Source organism: Cherax quadricarinatus, chromosome 89 (assembly GCF_038502225.1).
Source record: "Cherax quadricarinatus isolate ZL_2023a chromosome 89, ASM3850222v1, whole genome shotgun sequence".
Lineage (NCBI taxonomy): Eukaryota > Metazoa > Arthropoda > Malacostraca > Decapoda > Parastacidae > Cherax > Cherax quadricarinatus.
This window is the reverse complement of record NC_091380.1, coordinates 8785115-8806038: the sequence shown is the minus strand read 5'-3', so window position 1 is coordinate 8806038 and position 20924 is coordinate 8785115. Positions and strand designations below refer to the sequence as shown.

The following is a 20924-nucleotide window of genomic DNA, read 5'->3' as shown; positions in this document are numbered from 1 at the left end:
ATACAGCTAAACTCTCAATTGTGTGTGTCTGTGTCTTCACATATCACAATATTATTTTAGTATAGACATTTTCGAATATATGATTTCATTGAATATGAAATTATATCTTAAAGTATAGTGAATGTGGCTAAATCGTCATTTATGATTTATTTATTTAGGCTGAGGCAGCAGAGAAAGAGGCTGCAGAAAAGGCAAAGGAAGAACAAGAGAAGATAGTACACAAAAAGGAAAAAGAAGATATTGAAGATAAAGCTGCTGACGATGAAATAGGAAAAATGACAGAGAAGACTGGAGAGGAGGAAGACAAGGAGGCTGAGAAAGCAGCAGAGAAAGATGTAGAAGGAAGCACCGAAGAAGTACCAATGGATTCTCAAGGTTCAGGTAAGAGATTGCTTATTTTGACAAATTTCAATTCCAAGCCAAATCAAAATAAATTGTCTAAGTGGTTTCAGGTTTCACCTTAAGGTATACAATACAATTTTATTTATTTGCTAAGGTTTCAGTGTGTGATTTACGTTTTATAAAGCTTTAAGTACAAAGAAAGCCACCAACAAGCCAGAGCATTTCTGGCAGACTAATACTACAGCTAACACACTACTTACAACTAGACATAGAGTTGTAAATTTTAATTATTCATTATTTTATCTTATTGCTAAAGTGAGGTAACCAAAAATTTTATGATTAATAAGATTTATAGTAGTGACATAGCAAAAAACAAATACAGTGGACCCCCGGTTTACGATCAGCTCCCAATGCGACCAATTATGTAAGTGTATTTATGTAAGTGCATTTGTATGTGTATGTTTGGGGGTCTGAAATGGACTAATCTAATTCACAATATTCCTTATGGGAACAAATTCGGTCAGTACTGGCACCTGAACATACTTCTGGGATGAAATAATATCGTTAACCGGGGGTCCACTGTAACAGTACAGTGGACCCCCGGTTAACGATATTTTTTCACTCCAGAAGTATGTTCAGGTGCCAGTACTGACCGAATTTGTTCCCATAAGGAATATTGTGAAGTAGATTAGTCCATTTCAGACCCCCAAACATACACGTACAAACGCACTTACATAAATACACTTACATAATTGGTCGCATTCGGAGGTAATCGTTATGAGGGGGTCCACTGTAACAGTATTACAATTAGTATAGTTTAGTGTTACAACAGTACAATTTTAAGCATGTATTTAATGTTTTAAATAGATGAAACAGTCCTGAATTTTGGAGGGATTTTTTGAATATTTACAACCAGCTTGTGATACTCTACGTATACTAAAAATTACATGTTTATAAACTGTAATTGCTTATATATGATTAATAATTATTTTATGTATATTTCTAGTGACAGAAAAACTGGAGGAAATGTCTCTAGAGCCCCAGCCTGCTGTACGTATTAAAGAAGAACCGATGGAAATTGAGGAAATCGACATCGACTGTATAACTTCATCGGTAAGACTGAAAGACTGTGGTGTAGGCCTCTGAGGATCATATCGGGTCACTTTTTTTATGGTGTGCAATAGAAATAGACACAAAATTTATAATAATTATTTTTTGTTATACTGCATTTTAAAAAAGGGCCAAAAAGTTTACAGATACATTGTATTCAACTTGTACAAATATTTTGGCAAGTTTTTATTCAAAATACTAGATTGTACTTTTAATTTTGCTTATCAGATTTTTGTTGCATTGTATTATCTCTTATAATCAATAGTAGTAGATGATGGCGGGTTACTTGTTTACTGTGGTCTTGTCTTATACAAAATTTATCAGCTTATTTTGCCTTGATTATTTAGTGTTCATGTCTCTTATTTGTTTATTTTGTTGCTTCATTATTTTGAAAGATCCCCAGCAATTTATTTGTTTTACTTCCTTGATTGCCTATATGTTAAATCCATGCGGTGTTTGTCACTGCTAACCCATTGAGTACATCCTTCCCTGTTCTCCAGCAGTCTCTCCCAGAGGGTATGATGGTCAAGCTGGAGGTGAAACAGGAGCCCGCCAATAGCATCGACGATGATGATCTCATTTCCAGATCACCCGAGGACGAAGACATTTCCAGCATGTTGCCCAACGAGGTTAATAAATGAAGCCATTAGCATTCACTTGATTAATTATGGTTTGGGAGTATATGCAGTTATAATTTTTATGGAGGGCATAATCTCTGAATTTTTAATACACTAACATTCACTGTAGCAGTATTTTCTATCGATGGAGGGCATAATATCCGAATTTATAATACACTAACATTCGCTATAGCATTATTCTCTATTGACTGAGAAAAGATATCGTATCATGAGCCACTGACTGGTTAGTCTCGGACATTTGTGACAGTAGAGTCATTGGTATTTACTGATCATTCAGGATGGGGATTGTAGAATAAGTAGAGGGATACTTCTTTAATGTGTGGTGTGAATATAATGCAGAGAATTCGTAGTTTGGAAGTTAGGAGGAGGTGCGGGATTACCAAAACTGTTGTCCAGAGGGCTGAGGAAGGGTTGTTGAGGTGGTTCGGACATGTAGAGAGAATGGAGCGAAACAGAATAACTTCAAGAGTGTATCAGTCTGTAGTGGAAGGAAGGCGGGGTAGGGGTCGGCCTAGGAAGGGTTGGAGGGAGGGGGTAAAGGAGGTTTTGTGTGCGAGGGGCTTGGACTTCCAGCAGGCATGCGTGAGCGTGTTTGATAGGAGTGAATGGAGACAAATGGTTTTTAATACTTGACGTGCTGTTGGAGTGTGAGCAAAGTAACATTTATGAAGGGATTCAGGGAAACCGGCAGGCCGGACTTGAGTCCTGGAGATGGGAAGTACAGTGCCTGCACTCTGAAGGAGGGGTGTTAATGTTGCAGTTTAAAAACTGTAGTGTAAAGCACCCTTCTGGCAAGACAGTGATGGAGTGAATGATGGTGAAAGTTTTTCTTTTTCGGGCCACCCTGCCTTGGTGGGAATCGGCCAGTGTGATAATAATAATAATAATTTCAGCTGGGTTTGTGTAGGAAATGTTGGAGGTCATAGCTTAACAAAAGGTAAATGATAATGGCAGTTAATAAATGGTAGTGTTTAGGTCTTGCATAACTGGGGTGCTAAGGAAGATTTAGTATATATAATGTTGAGGATTTTACCTGTGATGTTGCCTAAGAGGAGCACCATGCTTAACTCTAAGCATATTACATTGTTTGCTTGTGTTTTGTGTTTGTAATAGAAACTTGGGGCTGGTTGTTTCATTACCTATTAGTGATTCAACTTAGATTGTAGCTTTTAAAATGCTTTAGCTTCTCATTGTATTGTTTATCATTAAGGTATTGTTTTGAGTGCTTGAAATTTTTCCCTGTAGTGTTCTGGCTTAAATCTTTCTAGTACCTTCATATATTTTTGTTTAGTTTTATTGAGCTATATGTTACATTTCGCTCCGAAAATGGGAATTCATTCAGGCCAATTTTAAGTAGAGTAATAAGAAAAGTTTTATAATGAAATTCTATTGGGGATATCCAATAATTTTACCCTATTAATATTTTGTTTCTCATTGTATATTATTTTGTCTTGCTGTATTGTTTCTTTGGGATATATACCTGGTGACTGCCATTTCACATAGATCTGAAACTGAAAACACGTAGGTATACGGTGGTACTCCGAGTTTCGTGCAACTCCCAACTCGAACAGTTATGTAAGTGTATTATTGTAAGTGTATTTTTGGGGGTCTGAAACGGACTAATCCAATTTACAGTATTCCTTATGGGAACAAATTCGTTCGGTAACGGCACCTGAACAGCCTTCTGGAACGAATTATGGCCGAAACTCGGGGTATCATTGTACATTCATAAAATCAAGTATTGGCCCATGGTCAGGCTCCAGGAGTAGAAAGGCTCAAAACTCATCAGAGGTCAAGGATAATGGTAGTATGGGGCTCCAGTCTGGGGCCTGTCACAGTGTAGTGTGTGTATTTAGAATTCCATGGATGAAAATTCTTGGTTCATCATTCATTGTAATGCATACTGTCACTAAGGTGCATCACACCTTGAGGACATAGAAAGCCCAGATATTAACCTGTAAACGGTCCAAGCAGATCTACGTTCACATATGTAGTGCTATAAAAGTAGATCTACGTTTTTTTTACATATTTTCAAATGTAACAAAAAAAAAAGTAGATCAAAGTTTTTTACACATTTTCAAATGTAAAAAAACAAAAAGAAGATCTACTTTTTTTACATACTTTCAAATGTTGAAAAAACGTATATACAGTGGACCCCCGCATAGCGAACTTAATCCGTGCAAGAGGGCTGGCCGTTATGCGAAATGTTCGCTATGCGAATTAATTTTCCCCATAAGAAATAATGGAAATAAAATTAATCCGTGCAAGACACCCAAAAGTATGAAAAAAAATTTTTTTTACCACAAAAAAATGTTAATTTTAGTACACACAAACTGAAAAAGTCATGCACAATTACATGACACTTACTTTTATTGAAGATCTGGTGATGATTGATGGGATGGGAGGAGGGGAGAGAGAGTGTTAGTGTTTAGAAGGGGAATCCCCTTCCATTAGGACTTGAGGTAGCAAGTCCTTTTCTGGGGTTACTTCCCTTCTTCTTTTAATGCCACTAGGACCAGCTTCAGAGTCACTGGACTTCTTTCGCACAACATATCTGTCCATAGTGGCCTGTACCTCTCGTTCCTTTATGATTTGTCTAAAGTGGTTCACAACAGTGTCATTGTAACAGTCACCAGCACGGCTTGCAATAGCTGTGTGAGGGTGATTTTCATCAAAAAAGGTTTGCACTTCAAGCCATTTTGCACACATTTCCTTAATCTTTGAAGTAGGCAATTCCTTCAATTTCTCTCTCCCCTCCTTTGAACCAGTTTCCCCAGGTCTGGCCTCTTGCTCTTGAAGTTGATCTATCAGCTCATCAGTGGTTAGTTCTTCATTGTCCTCCTCCACCAACTCTTCCACATCCTCCCCACTAACCTCCAACCCCAAGGACTTCCCCAATTCCACAATTGATTCCTCAACTGGTATACTACTCCTCTCAGGGTTAGCCTCAAACCCTTCAAAATCCCTTTTGTCTACACATTCTGGCCACAGTTTCTTCCAAGCAGAGTTCAAGGTTCTCTTAGTCACTCCCTCCCAAGCCTTACCTATAAGGTTTACACAATTGAGGATATTAAAGTGATCCTTCCAAAACTCTTTTAGAGTCAATCGAGTGTCTGTGGTCACTTCAAAGCACTTTTGAAACAGAGCTTTTGTGTACAGTTTCTTGAAGTTGGAAATGACCTGCTGGTCCATGGGCTGCAGGAGAGGAGTGGTATTAGGAGGCAAAAACTTCACCTTAATGAAGCTCATGTCCCCATAAAGTCGCTCTGCCACGTCTGTAGGATGACCAGGGGCATTGTCTAACACCAGGAGGCACTTAAGGTCTAATTTCTTTTCAGTTAGGTAATCTTTCACATTGGGGGCAAATGCATGGTGTAACCAGTTATAGAAAAATTCCCTAGTGACCCATGCCTTACTGTTTGCCCTCCACAGCACACACAAATTATCCTTGAGGACATTCTTTTGCCTGAACGGTCTGGGAGTTTCAGAGTGATACACTAATAAAGGCTTAACTTTGCAATCACCACTAGCATTGGCACACATCAACAAAGTAAGCCTGTCTTTCATAGGCTTATGTCCTGGGAGTGCCTTTTCCTCCTGAGTAATGTAGGTCCTGCTTGGCATTTTCTTCCAGAACAGGCCTGTTTCATCACAATTAAACACTTGTTCAGGTTCCAGTCCTTCAGTTTCTATGTACTCCTTGAATTCATGCACATATTTTTCAGCCGCTTTGTGGTCCGAACTGGCAGCCTCACCATGCCGTATCACACTATGGATGCCACTACGCTTCTTAAATCTCTCAAACCAACCTTTGCTGGCCTTAAATTCACTCACATCATCACTAGTTGCAGGCATTTTTTTAATTAAATCGTCATGCAACTTCCTAGCCTTTTCACATATGATCGCTTGAGAGACGCTATCTCCTGCTAGCTGTTTTTCATTTATCCACACCAATAAGAGTCTCTCAACATCTTCCATCACTTGCGATCTTTGTTTCGAAAACACAGTTAAACCTTTGGCAACAACAGCTTCCTTGATTGCCGTTTTCTTGCCCACAATAGAAGAGATGGTTGATTTTGGTTTCTTGTACAACCTGACCAGGTCGGTGATACGTACTCCACTTTCATACTTATCAATGATCTCTTTCTTCATTTCAATGGGTATTCTTACCCTTTGAGGTGTAGGGTTGGCACTAGAAGCTTTCTTGGGGCCCATGGTCACTTATTTTCCAGAAACAGCACCGAAAACACTGTAATAATACGAAATATTCCGAGTGTATGCTTGAATGTTACCGCGGAGGCTGGCTGGTTAACAATGGCACGGGCGGCACATGTGAGGCTGGCTGAGGGCGCACATTGGACGCGTCTCGGACGAAGGCCGCTGAGCGGGTTTTTGTCCACTATGCGGGGCAAAATTTTAGCGAACAAAGCGTCCGCTATGCGGATTGTTCGCTATGCAAGGCGTTCGCTATGCGGGGGTCCACTGTATACGTTTGGACCGTTTACGGGTTAAAGGAAGGTAAAGAAAACAAACGCACAAATAACCCACCATGTTTGGGTTATTTGTGCAATACACAAATAACCCACACATAGGGAGAAGCTAATGATGACATTTCGGTGTGACTTGGACCATTTACAGGTCACCTTCGTGTCTTGTGTAACTTGTAAATGGTCTAAGTGGGACTGAAACATCATCCTAAGCTTGTCTGTCCTATGTGTGGCTTATTTGTGTATTAAAGGAAATATTGGAGCTTAGATTGCATAAAATATTCTGCAAGCAAAATAAAGTATAAGGACACAAATGCAACTAATGTGACATTTTATTGCATTTGTATCCTTATACTTAACATGTTGTCGGTAATTCTACCAATATTAATACATAATAAAGTGAATTTGGCTGATGCAGAAGTAATTGATATGGTGAGACCAACACGATGTGGAAAAAGACACCGAAGAAGCCACTGGTGGTGAAATGTTCCCTTTAATAAATGTTAAAAGTCCTGATCTGCATGTAAATGTCTGGGTGACATGCTGTGTCCTTTGTCTAAAGTCAGACAAATAGCTGAGTTGTGCAAGATTATGTTGACATTGCTGAGAGAGAAGTGTTTATCGGGTTAACCGTGCCAGGAGAGAGATTTAGCATACAATTCTATATTCAAAATAACCACAAGGAGAGTTAAATGATAGCTCTAGGACTTTCGTTCCCCTGAACGAAACTACCTGAACTTGCTATTAATTTCTGCAATGCTGCAAGTTCCTGATGTATTGATTGCAACATGAAAGGCCTAGAGCTATCATTCAACTCCCCCTGTGTCTATTTTGTATCTTTTATTGCTTGATTGCAATTGTTGCATAATTCTGTATGTATCTGAATTAGCAATATCTAAAACTGATCACTCTACACAGCATTATTACTTGTCATAAATTGAAAGTTGCAAGGCAAATTAACCCTTCCTCCTTAGATCAGTGGTACAGTATACACTGTATAAAGTTGTGTCTATACGACTAGTAGTTATTGCCAACTCTATTCCTCTCTATCTCCATCTTTTTTTCGCATGCACGCACAAACTCGCGTGTTTACTACAGGATAGTACTTTAACAGGATTATAGTATGTATAGTGTATGGTAGAGATGGTAAGTCTGTATGCTGAATGTGTTCCTTCTATATGTAGGATCCTTGGAATACTTTTATGTATAGGATTGTTGGGATACTTCTATGTATAGTATCCATGGGATATTTCTATGTAGTATAGGATCGTTGAGATACTTCTGCATATAGGAGTGTTGCAATACTTTGTGTGTATAGGAGCATTGAGATCTTTGTATGTATAGGATTGTTGGGATATTTTCTATGTGTAGGATCATTGGGAAACTTTGTGTATAGGATTGTTGGAACACTTTTATGTATAGGATTCTTGGAATATTTTGTCTCCCTTACTGTAACTGCAAACTTTGTAATTATTTAAGGGCTTAATTTAAAATTTAATTTGTATTTTGTTTTGTTTAAGTCTTCTGATTTTTGTTTTATTTCCACAAACGATATTTGGTACAGCATTTCATCTTATAGTGAATTTTTAAATTTACAATTTATTCATTGCTAGAAATGCACACATCGAATGAAGTGAAAGTAACTCGTACATTGGAAAATTTGTTTGTCTTGCAGAGCAATGAGGAGCTGCAGTGGGAGCCGCCAATTATGCTGGTAAATGCAGCAGAGACAGACATTGCTAGTTCCATCGACGGCAACACCGAGCTGTCTGTCTCAGACACAACTCACACAAACACCACGGTCACAAAAATCAAATTTAATATGTCCAAGCCAACCCTCAATAACAACAATAACAATGAAAATGTTAATGAGAAGAATAAACTTGGTAAGATGTACTTTTTATTTTTTAACGCTTTGGCTGTCTCCCACTGAGGCAGAGCAACCTGGTATACAGTGGACCCCCGCATAACGATCACCTCCGAATGCGACCAATTATGTAAGTGTATTTATGTAAGTGCGTTTGTACGTGTATGTTTGGGGGTCTGAAATGGACTAATCTACTTCACAATATTCCTTATGGGAACAAATTCAGTCAGTACTGGCACCTGAACATACTTCTGGAGTGAAAAAATATCGTTAACCGGGGGTCCACTGTACTTGTAGACCGTAATTCAATTTTTTTTTTATCCCACCAAAGCAGGATGACCCAAAAGTCTTTCCTTTTTACATTTGGTAATTTTTACAGGAGAAGGGACATCCAACAAGCATGCATGAGCATGTTAGATAGGAGTGAATGGAGACAAATGGTTTTTAGGACTTGGCGTGCTGTTGGAATGTGAGCAAGGTAACATTTGTGAAGGGATTCAGGGAAACAGGCAGGCCAGACTTGAGTCCTGGAGATGGGAAGTACAGTGCCGGCACTCTGAAGAAGGGGTGTTAACCCTTTCAGGGTTTCCGACGTACTAGTATGGCTTACGCACCAGAGTTGTTGAAATTCTAGCGCCTTCAAATCTAGCGAGAGAAAGCTGGTAGGCCTACATATGAAAGAATGGGTCTATGTGGTCAGTGTGCACAGTATAAAAAAAATCCTGCAGCACACAGTGCGTAATGAGAAAAAACCTTTGACCGTGTTTTTGGTTTAAAACAGTGACTTTGCACTGTATTTTTGTATGGTATTTATGGTTGTATTCTAGTTTTCCTGGTCTCATTTTATAGAATGGAAGACATATTACAGAAATTGAGATGATTTTCATTGGTTTCACAATGAAAAGTACCTTGAAATTGAGCTCAAAGTAACAGAAATGTTCGATTTTTGCCAAAGTTCAAAAGTAAACAAATCATGCCACGCATCCAATACACATCAACTATTGAGTCTAACATTCCTTCACAAGTGCGCTGATATTATTTATACCATTTCTACACTAATGCAGTAGTTTTCCTAACAGTAAATCATCTATTTTTTGTGAGAATAAAAATTCGAAGTGAAAAGCAAAAGAAATGTAAGAGGGGCCTGGGGACATGACTAATGAACAGAGGAAATGTTATTTTAGTGCCAGGAATATCTGTCTTGTTTATTCTGGACCCTATTTGGAAATTGGCATCGTTTGAAATTTGTAGGAAATTGGCAAAATTGCTATTTTCTGACCACTGTATTGGATAGTTGAAATTGGTAAATGGGTGGTTTTTTGTACTCATTCGATAGAAAAAAATGGAGTTCTAGCGAAATAGTTATGATTTTTGTCGACTAGTACAATGGAATTGGCCAAAAATAGGGCTCAAAGTCGGCAAAATCGCCGATGCGTAAATATCGTCGAGGCTGCTAACTTCGCGAGAGCATAATTCCGTACGTTTTCCATCAAATTTCATACTTTTGGTGTCATTATGATCGGGAAAAGATTCTCTATCTCTTCATTAAAAAAAATAATTTTTTTTTTTCCAAAAAATTTTCGACCCTGAGAACAAGTTTAGGAGAGAGCCTCTCGACCCTGAAAGGGTTAATGTTGCAGTTTTTTAACTAGTGTAACCACCTCTGGCAAGTCAGTGATGGAGTGAATGATGAAAGTTTTTCTCTTTCAGGCCACCCTACCTTGGTGGGAGGCGGCCGATATGTTAATAATAAATAACAACGGGGGAAGGGGTTACTAGCCCCGTGCTTCCGGCATTTTAGTTGCCTCTTACGACACGCATGACTTACAGAGGAAGAATTCTGTTCCACTTTTCCATGGAGATGTAATTCATATATGCTTATTAAAAATCGAATTTCACATAGTCAGTTCCCCCCTTTCTTAATGGATTGTCTTGTCTATCAGCAGGTATACAGAATTCACGACTCAAGAAATTGTAATAACACAATTGCAAACAAATTGCAGAAAAGGTGGCGTTTGAACTCATGGCAAATGAAACTTAAAACTCACAGGCCAGTGCATTAACCATTGGACCAGCTGGCTCTGATGTGCAGAATTCACTTTTGGCATTTCCATTGCCCTAATCCACGTACTGTGCCTGATCTTGTTGAAAGTCCCACCACTGATGCCGACTCACTCATCGACCTCTTAACAGAAACTAACTTATTGTACCAACTTGGATTATATTTTACATTTACTACTCTCCACTACCCCCACTAAATCTACTTCTTGCACACTCCTATGCCACACTAGTCGTCCACCTTTGCAAATTCTTCTTTTAGCACATCCCACTATAAGCATCATATGACCCCTTTATGTTTTAGCACTTAGTTTGATTATACAGTGGTACCTCGGGATAAAAACAGCTCAAAACACAAACAATTATGTAAGTGTATTTATGTAAGTGCTTTTGTAAGTGTATTCATTGGGTACTGAAACAGATTAATCTAATTTACATTATTCTTTATGGGAACAAATTCGTTCGGTATCAGCACTCGAACAGCCTTCTGGGACGAATTAAGTTCGTATCCTGAGGTACCACTGTATTACCATCATCATGGGAGGTGCTAAACCCATAAGGGTTATACAGCACTTTAGGATTGAGAGGACATCAGGGTTGATCCAAGGAAGGGAAAGGTACCTCTGGCTCTTGAATTAAGAGTTTTTCACCAGCATCAAGTCACATCCCTTGAAGGATTTTCTTAAAGTTTGTGTTTTACCAGAGTTTACCACTGACTTAAACATATGTATAGTTATCATATTTATGTATTTCTCTATTTCACATTGCTGTAGTTTTCTGTTTCTTAAAGTAGGTGGTAAACTGTCTGTTATAGGAATTCCATGATTTATTATTTCTCAAAGTAAAATACTAAATTTTTAAATATAATTAATTGCCACTAGAGCTATCAGTAGGTTGAGTGACCCTAATGCAATCGATGGTCATTGAGGTTGCATTTTTACATGTACATTAATTGGATATCAAATTGGGGAAGAGGAGTATGGAAGAAGTGAATGTTTTCAGATATTTGGGAGTTGACGTATCAGCAGATGGATTTATGAAGGATGAGGTTAATCATAGAATTGATGAAGGAGAAAAGGTGAGTGGTGCATTGAGGTATATGTGGAGGTAAAAAATGTTATCTATGGAAGCAAAAAAGGGAATGTATGAAAGTATATAAGTAGTACCAACACTCTTATATGGGTGTGAAGCTTGGGTTGTAAATGCTGCAGCGAGGAGGCGGTTGGAGGCAGTGGAGATGTCCTGTCTAAGGGCAATGTGTGGTGTAAATATTATGCAGAAAATTCGGAGTGTGGAAGTTAGGAGAAGGTGCGGAGTTAATAAAAGTATTAGTCAGAGGGCTGAAGATGGTTTGTTGAGGTGGTTTGGTCATATAGAGAGAATGGATCAAAGTAGAATGACATGGAGAGCGTTTAAATCTGTAGGGGAAGGTAGGCGGGGTAGGGGTCGTCCTCGAAAAGGTTGGAGGGAGGGGGTAAAGGAGGTGTTTTGGGCAAGGGGTTTGGACTTCCAGCAAGCATGCATGAGCGTGTTAGATAGGAGTGAATGGAGACAAATGGTATTTGGGACCTGATGAGCTGTTGGAGTGTGAGCAGGGTAATATTTAGTGAAGGAATTCAGGGAAACCGGTTATTTTATATAACCGGACTTGAGTCCTGGAAATGGGAAGTACAATGCCAGCACTCTAAAGGAGGGGTTTGGGATATTGGCAGTTTGGAGAGATATTTTGTGTATTTTTATACATATATACTTCTAAACTGTTGTATTCTGGGCACCTCTGCAAAAACAGTGATTATGTGTGAGTGAAAGTGAGGTGAAAGTGTTGAATGATGATGAAAGTATTTTCTTTTTGGATCACCCTGCCTCGGTGGGAGAAGGCCGACTTGTTGAAAAAAAAAAATGTTCTTTACTCCCTAAATTAGGAATTAGACAGTGTATATATGCCAAGAGATATCTTGTATTGCATATATACCGAGATCACCTCTTTTAGTGTATATACGCCCAGATACACATCAGTACATACACCAGCATATCTCTCGGTATATATGTATATGCATACACATTGTGTGAGTACACAAAAAATGTACACTTCTTAGAGTACTGCATGTACATTAGGCATAGCAAAGCAGACTACAGGGATTACACTTAATCAAAAACTGGATAAATTAAATTATCTGATTTTCTTTTTTCGTTTTTTTTTTTCAGATAACAGTTTACTTAATTCCAGCAGTATTGAGGAAGAAGTTGAAGAATTTGTGCCTCCACCATTCACAGTGGACTACAATCTGAAGCCATCTTTCAAGGATGTTGAATTGATAGAACAACCCTCAGTAGGCAGAGGTGTGGAACTCTCTGGTCTGTGCACAATCATGTGAGCTACACTTCTAAGGATGTGGGTATTAAAAGCATTCTCTGTCGAGTGCCTGCGTACGTACTGCATTTATTGTGACAAAATTGCGCTACACATCTCGTCTATTTTAGAGGAAGTTTAGTATCCTGTTTATCTGGTGGAGCATACAAGTCTAAACGGTGTCTAGCAAAATATTGTAGTGCATTGTATATTGAGGTATAAAGTACACTATGAATTCAACTCATTTACTCAGATGGGCATTCTAATTTAGATTCCCAATATTTTTGTATCAGTTTTCAAAATTTTGTCTAAGAAATAGATGTCTTAAGCCAGAGCATGCTCGAATAGAAGTGAGAAATTTATTCTCATTTTTGAGTCAAATGGCATTGGTAATACACTTTACAAAACAGTTTTTTATTTAAAAAATAACAGTAAGAAGGAGGAGAAAGAAGTAAATTCTGTCATTCAGTGTTAAGTTAATTTTTAATAATGTGCTTTTTAGTTGTGAATACAGTACTAGTGATTGATGGCTCAGTTGCAGTAATTGAGGTGTTGTGCGAGACAATTCCAAGATCAAAATATTATTGTGCTTCGTAAATTTTTGGAATACAAGTATTTTTGACAAAATTCAGTTACAACTACTGAAATTAATTACTTGACATTTTGCAGTAATAGTCAGCGTATACAGTACAAGAAAATATCATCCACTTCTCTATATGCAAATGCATCTACACACATGTATTTACCTCTTACTTTCATGTTTTGGTATGGCCTTTGTGATGTATGCATTGTTATAGATTTACTCAGCCTTAACGAGTTAAAGCAATTTTAGGCTTTTACTGATATGTGAGAATTATCGACGTCAGCTCACGTTGAGCCATTATTGTATTTATACGTATATGCATGAGTAAGACTCGTTAATGCTCAAGTTGTACTGTGTCTGCTCTGGTGGCATATATTTTTAAGAGTGCTACGATTGGATGATAAAATGTGGGCTGTCCGGTTTCCACTGTTTTGAATAAAGTGCCTGTACACACACAAAAAAATGCCAGCCTCTGTAGTGGAAATATGTGTACCTCAGGTGATGTTTGTTTGGGTATTGGGGAAAGTATAATTTAAATCAGTGTTTCGATTCGTAAACAAATGTGGCTGACACGTTAGTTTTAATTCTGGCTGTGCAGAAATGTTGACATTGACCATTTTTCCACATACGTGAATGTTATTTACATTAATGCGTCATAAAAAGATGAAACTCTAGTCCTATGTTACTTCACGTTTTTTTTTTTTATTTTGTAATATCAGGTAAGACTATGATTTTTAGGCAAGCCACGATGTGAAGATGTCAAGCTTACTAAATACGTTGTGGTAAGAGCGTAGTCAAGATGACAATGGACACAGTGTCTAGGTTTAGCTTAGGAAATTTATAGATAACGGTTATTATGTTATGGTGATATGATTGAAGCTATCACCAGCTCTGCCTAGTGGCTAAGTATGGTGTTATTGAAGCTAGAACCAACTACCTAGTGGCCGAGTATAGTGATTTTGCAGCTGGCACCTGCTATACCAAGTGGCTAAACATGGCGATATGTTTGAAGCTAGCACCAGCTATACCAAGCGGCTGAGTATGGCAATATGTTTGAAGCTAGCACAAGCTATACCAAGCAGCCGAGTATGGTGATACTGAAGCTAGCACCAGCTATACGTAGCAGCTGAGTATGGTAATATGTTTGAAGCTAGCACAAGCTATACCAAGCAGCCGAGTATGGAATGGTGTGGAAGCTCAATTGTTGTAAATATAGTTTTTCATTTTTATATATATATATATATATATACATATATAAATATATATTATATATATATGCAGTATATATATATAGTTTTGTACATTTGTAAATTATAAAATAAATTATATTTTCCTAAGTTTTCCTTTATTTCACCCTTAGAAACATTTAGATGTATATAGGTCATATACATTAGTTTAGAAACTGATATTTGTTCGTAATATCACAAAGTAACATTAAAATACAAAAATATATTATTGTTTTATTTTATGGTATTCCTAAGGATTATAAAATTATAATGATTTAAGTGTAATATTGTATTGTTCCTACAAGAAGATGTTTTAATGTGGTTATTACTGAAAATGAGGGAAGGTTTTCTTGTAATCTGTATGGCTGAAATAAATATATTGAAATCTCACATGCATTTTGTTGTCCATAATTATTATAAAATACAGCATCTCCTCACTTAATGACAGAGTTCTGTTCCCAAGACCACGTCGGTAAACGACTTCATCACTAAGTGAGGAGAATACTATATTGGTAGTGGGTTTGTGTCGACCATTTTTTATATTTTAATGTCACCATTGCACTGTTTATAACATTTCTGGTATATTTTTATATGTTTATACAGTAGTGTGGCGTTGGATTCACAGCAGTGTTTCCAGACAGTGTCGTGCGAGGGCATTACATATTATCCTCAGCTAGCATTTTTACCGTTGAATTGTATGCCATTCTTGTAGCACTTATCCGTATTGCATCTATGCCTGTGTCACCATTTGCAGTCGTTTCAGACTCTTTTAATGCTTTACAGGCTTTATGTAAATTTGATATACCTCCCCCCCATGTTCTTTGTATCCAACTTTGGTTACACCGTATCTCTACCAAGCACAAAGATATTGTGTTTTGTTGGGTCCCTGGTCATGTTGACATACAGAGCAATGAACAGGCAGACACTGCTGCAGTCCGGTACATGACCTCCCTGTTTCATATCGAGTTGTTCCATTCACGGACTACTTTGCTGTAATTGCAACCCACCTCCACACCAGTTGGCAACAGCATTGGTCAGATCTGCTCCATAACAAACTTCATTCTTTTAAACCGCGTATGGGATTCTGGCAGTCGTCTTGTCATCAATGTTGAGGTTGGGAGACTACTCTCTCCCATCTTCACATCGGCCACACTTGTCTTATGAGCATCTCGTGGAGAGGCACCCTGTTCCTCTGTGAGAATTGTCAGGTTCCAATATCTGTTAGCCACATTCTTTTGGAATGGCCACTCTATCAACGAGCACGCGGAATTTACCTCCAACGTCGTCACCGCTCTGCTGCCCTTTCTCTACCTTCTCTTCATGCTGATGGATCTGCCTTTAATCCAGACTCTCTTATTGACTTTTTGACAACTGATTTACTACACAAACTCTGATGATGATGCCTCTAGCACTCTCCTCAGTCCTTTCTACCACAATCTCTTGCTACCCTCTGCCCCTGCACTATCCCCTTTCTTTTGGGATATTCTTTCTTTTTTGGGTCACCCTGCCTCGGTGGGAGACGGCCGACTTGTTGAAAAAAAAAAAAAATAATAATGCACTATCCCCTACCCTGCTGCACTCCATAACCTAATAATCATCCCTTTCCCTCTTGCTACCCATTATCCCAGCATCCTTCCCTGCCCTGCAGCGCTGTATAGCCCTTGTGGTTTAGTGCTTCTTTTTTATTATAATTATACAGTAGTGTACTGTAGTATATTGTAAGAGACTCACAACAGTCTCTCCACTAGTCAATATGGCTTTCGTAAGGGTCGATCTACCATAGACTCCTTACTACGCTTGGATACATATGTTCATAATGCCTTTGCGAATAATCACTCAGTTATTGCCATATTTTTTGACCTTGAGAAGGCATATGACACAACTTGGAGGTATAATATTTTGGCCCAAGCCCACTCCTTAGGTCTCCGAGGCAATCTACCATCCTTCCTTAAGAACTTTTTAACTGACAGACATTTCTGTGTTCGAGTCAATAATGTGCTCTCTCCGGACTTCCTCCAAGCTGAAGGTGTCCCTCAGGGATGTGTTCTGAGCACAACACTTTTTCTCCTTGCTATAAATGATTTAGCCTCTATTCTTCCACCCAATACTTGGTCATCACTCTTATGTTGATGACTTCGCTATTGCTTGTGCAGGCACTGACTGTCGCCTCATTACAGTTCCTCTCCAGGATGCGGTCGACCATATTTCCAATTGGGCCACCACGCATGGGTTTAAATTTTCCAGTACCAAAACTCGCCAAATTAATTTCACTAGATGCTCTGTCATCTCCGATCATCCTTTGTACCTCTATGGCTCCCGTATCCCTGAACATGATACAGTCAGGTTTCTAGGCCTTCTTTTTGACTGTAGATTATCCTGGAAACCTCACATTACCTCTCTGAAGGCAACTTGTCACAGCCGGCTGAACCTTCTTAAAACCCTTGCTCATCTTTCCTGGGGAGCCGATTGTCGAACTCTGCTTCGCCTACATTCCACCCTCATTTTATCGAAACTCGATTATGGTGACCAGATTTATTCAGCGGCATTTCCTGCTACTCTCTCTAGCCTTAATCCCATCGATCACCAAGGATTACATTTATGCCTTGGTGCTTTTCGCTCTTCCCCTGTTAAGAGCCTCTATACAGAAGCGAATGTTCCATCCTCGTCTGATCGCCGTGATACCCATTGCCTTTGCTACTATGTACGCTCTCACGATCTCCACAATCCTTCCATTTATAGAATGGTCACTGATATTAGTAGACATTCTTTATTTGTTCGCTGCCCCTGTTTGCTCCGTCCCTTCTCTCTTCGCCTACATTCGCTCTTGTCTTCCCTTCAGTTACCTCCTTTATATGTTCATGTAGCATCTCACTTTTCCCTACCACCCTGGGAAGTTCCAGCTGTTCGGGTCTGTTCTTTCTCACTCCCTTGCTCGAAAGCCCAACTGCCTATGGTGGCTTCCCGCTCTCTCTTTCTTGATCACTTCCACTCTCATTCTCATGCCATCGCTGTGTACACAGATGGCTCTAAGTCTTCTGATGGCGTCGGATTCGCAGCAGTGTTTCCGGACAGCGTCGTGCGAGGGCATTTACTATCTTCGGCTAGCATTTTTACTACTGAATTGTATGCCATTCTTGCAGCACTTATTCGTATCGCATCTATGCCTGTGTCATCATTTGTGGTTATCTCAGACTCCCTTAGTGCTCTACAGGCTATACAGAAATTTGATAAACCTCACCCCCTAGTTCTCCGTATCCAACTTCGGCTACGCCGTATCTCTACCAAGCATAAAGATATTGTTTTTTGTTGGGTCCCTGGTCACGTTGACGTACAGGGCAATGAACAGGCAGACACTGCTGCGCGGTCAGCAGTACATGAACTACCAATTTTATATAGAGGTGTTCCATTTCTAGGCTATTTTGCCGCAATAGCTACCCGCCTTCACACCCGTTGGCAACAACATTGGTCAACTTTACTCGGTAACAAACTTCATTCTATTAAACCGAGCATAGGTTACTGGCCGTCTTCTTGTCATTAGTGCCGTGGTTGGGAGACTACTCTCTCCCGCCTTTGCATTGACCACTTGTCTTACTCATGGGTATCTCATGGAGAGGCACCCTGTTCCTCTCTGTGAGCAGTGTCAAGTTCCAGTATCGATTAGCCACATTCTGTTATACTGCCCTCTCTATCAACGAGCACGCAGAATTTACCTCCAACATCGTCTCCACTCTACTACTCTCTCTTTACCTTCCCTTCTTGCTGATGGACCCTCCTTTAATCTTGACTCTTTCATTGACTTCTTGACAACGACTGATTTACTCCACAAACTCTGATGATGATACCTTTTGCACTCCCCTCAGCCCTTTCTACCTCAATCTCTTGCTTCCCTCTACCCTTTCACCATCCACTTCCCCGACGTTCTCTGTAACCTATTACTCATCCATCTCCCTTTTACCACCTGATACCCTCGCTTCCTTCCTGCCCTGCAGCGCTGTATAGCCCTTGTGGCTTATCCCTTCTTTTTTTGATTTTAATAATAATAATGCAATAAACAGAAAGGAGGAAATTAGCTCTAATATACATGATTTAGGTATGCACACTAGTCAGAGAGCCTGTCATAAGTCCGAGTTGTCGATAAACGAGTACATCGCTGAGTGAGGAGAGGTTGTATGTGACTTTCTTCAAGCACTGGACAACATGGGCACCTTGGAAGTGAGAGGTAATGAAGGTTCATTCATGGAATGGCACTTGTTTTGAAGTATAAAATGTATATGGACCAAGGAAGGATAGAATAAATTCACTTCCTTGGGTCAGGAGAACTTGAATTTTGAGGTGACAAAATTAGTCTATCAATTCCTTGTACTGCACTGACCAGGTCTCCAAGAAATCTTCCCTCAAGGGAGGTTCCTTGAAGCCAGTAAGGGGCTTTTTGATCCAAGGAATTAGACTTGTGCCCCCTTTGGATCAAACCTGAATATCTTCTATTTTCCCAGGTACTGTATGACCCATATAAATTTTGTTTCCTCACAAATGGAATGCTTGAGTTTTCCATCTTGAATACTCTCATTCTTACCATACCCCCGGCCGGGATTGAACCCGCGGTCATAGAGTCTCAAAACTCCAGCCCGTCGCGTTAGCCACTAGACCAGCTAGCCACAATAAGATTCATCCAACTAGGTATATTGCAATCGTGTCATTACGATTTCTTGAGTCATGTTGACGGCAGTGAAGGGACTTGAGCTAGAGTTCGTCACGGCCACGCTAGCTGGAGATTCGTCTGTAAAAACTTGCATTTGTGGTCACAGTGGTGCCTGTGCTAACCTTCCTATGGTGTAGAAATATACCTAGTTGGATGAATCTTATTGTGGCTAGCTGGTCTAGTGGCTAACGCGACGGGCTGGAGTTTTGAGACTCTATGACCGCGGGTTCAATCCCGGCCGGGGGTATGGTTTGTTTGCAATCGTGTCATTACGATTTCTTGAGTCACTCTCATTCATGCTGAAACTATGGCAGTATACTACATAGTTCAAGACCCCAGATGGTATACATGATTATACTTCCAGACAGTATATCCATGGATTTTCAGAGCAGATATATGCAATTTTTTTTTTAACACGCTTAACGTTTCCCACCAAGGTAGGGTGACCAAAAAAAAAACAAAAAAAAACTTCCACCATCATTCACATGATCACGGTCTCTGCAGAGGTGCACTGATACAACAGTTTAGATGTCACTCTAAACAGCAAATATCCCAAACTTCTCCTTTAACCCTTTGACTGTTTACGCCGTATAAATACGTCTTACGCACCACTGTTTCTGACGTGTATGTACTCAATAATTCTAGCGGCTTCAAATCAAGCGGGAGAAAGCTGGTAGGCCCACATGTGAGAGAATGGGTCTGTGTGGTCACTGTGCACCACATAAAAAAAATCCTGCAGCACACAGTGCATAATGAGAAAAAAAAAGAACTGATCGTTTTTTTGGATTAAAGCGCCGACTTTGAGGTGTATTTTTGTATAGTATTTATTGGTGTATTTGCATTTTCATGGTCTTAGGTGATAAAATGGAAAACATATTACAGAAATAGAGATGATTTTCGTTACTTTGACGATGAAAACTACCTTGAAACTGAGCTCAAATTAGCGGGAATGTTCGATTTTTAACAATGTTCAGGAGTAAACAAATCACACCACGTCCAATACACGTCAACTGGGGAGTCTAATATTCTTTCACTAGTGCACTGATATTATTTATACCATTTTTACAATAATGTAGTAGTCTGCATAACAGTAAATTTTGTATTTTTTTGTATGAATAAAAAATCAAAATAGAAAGCAATAATAATATAAGAGGGGGCCTAGAGATGTGACTAATGAACAGAGGATATGTTATTTTAGTGCCAAGAATGTCTACCTTGTTTATTCTGGACCCTATTTTGAAATTGGCACCTTTTTTATTTTGCGTGAAATTGGCCAAATTGACAATTTCTTACCACTATATTGGGTAGTTCAAATTGGTAAATGGGTGGTTTCTTGTACTCAGCTGATAGATAAAATGGAGTTCTAAAGAAATAGCTATGAGTTTGGTCAACTGGAACAATGGAATTGGCTGAAAACAGGGCTCAAAGTCGGCAAAATCGCCGATACGCATATGTCGCTGAGATCGCTAACTTCGCGGGAGCGTAATTCCTTGAGTTTTCAACCAAATTTCAAACTTTTGGTGTCATCACCATCGGGAAAAGATTCTCTATCATTTCATAAGAA

General features: G+C 39.2%; 1 protein-coding gene across 8 annotated transcripts in view; it reads left to right on the top strand.

Moving 5' to 3' along the window:
* Positions 1-14772, top strand: part of LOC128697225 (pre-mRNA cleavage complex 2 protein Pcf11) — a 171365-nt gene extending 156593 nt beyond the window's left edge. For 6 of the 8 annotated variants that reach the window (XM_053788816.2, XM_053788815.2, XM_053788812.2 and 3 more), the window contains 5 exons: positions 159-381; positions 1349-1455; positions 1953-2081; positions 8253-8463; positions 12708-14772. In XM_053788816.2, coding sequence (XP_053644791.2) covers positions 159-381; positions 1349-1455; positions 1953-2081; positions 8253-8463; positions 12708-12877 — 840 coding nt within the window. In that variant the 3' untranslated portion in view covers positions 12878-14772. The remainder of the gene's footprint in view (positions 1-158; positions 382-1348; positions 1456-1952; positions 2082-8252; positions 8464-12707) is intronic. The other 2 variants (XM_053788809.2, XM_053788813.2) reach the window with 2 other exon arrangements.
* Positions 14773-20924: the final 6152 nt, after the last annotated feature.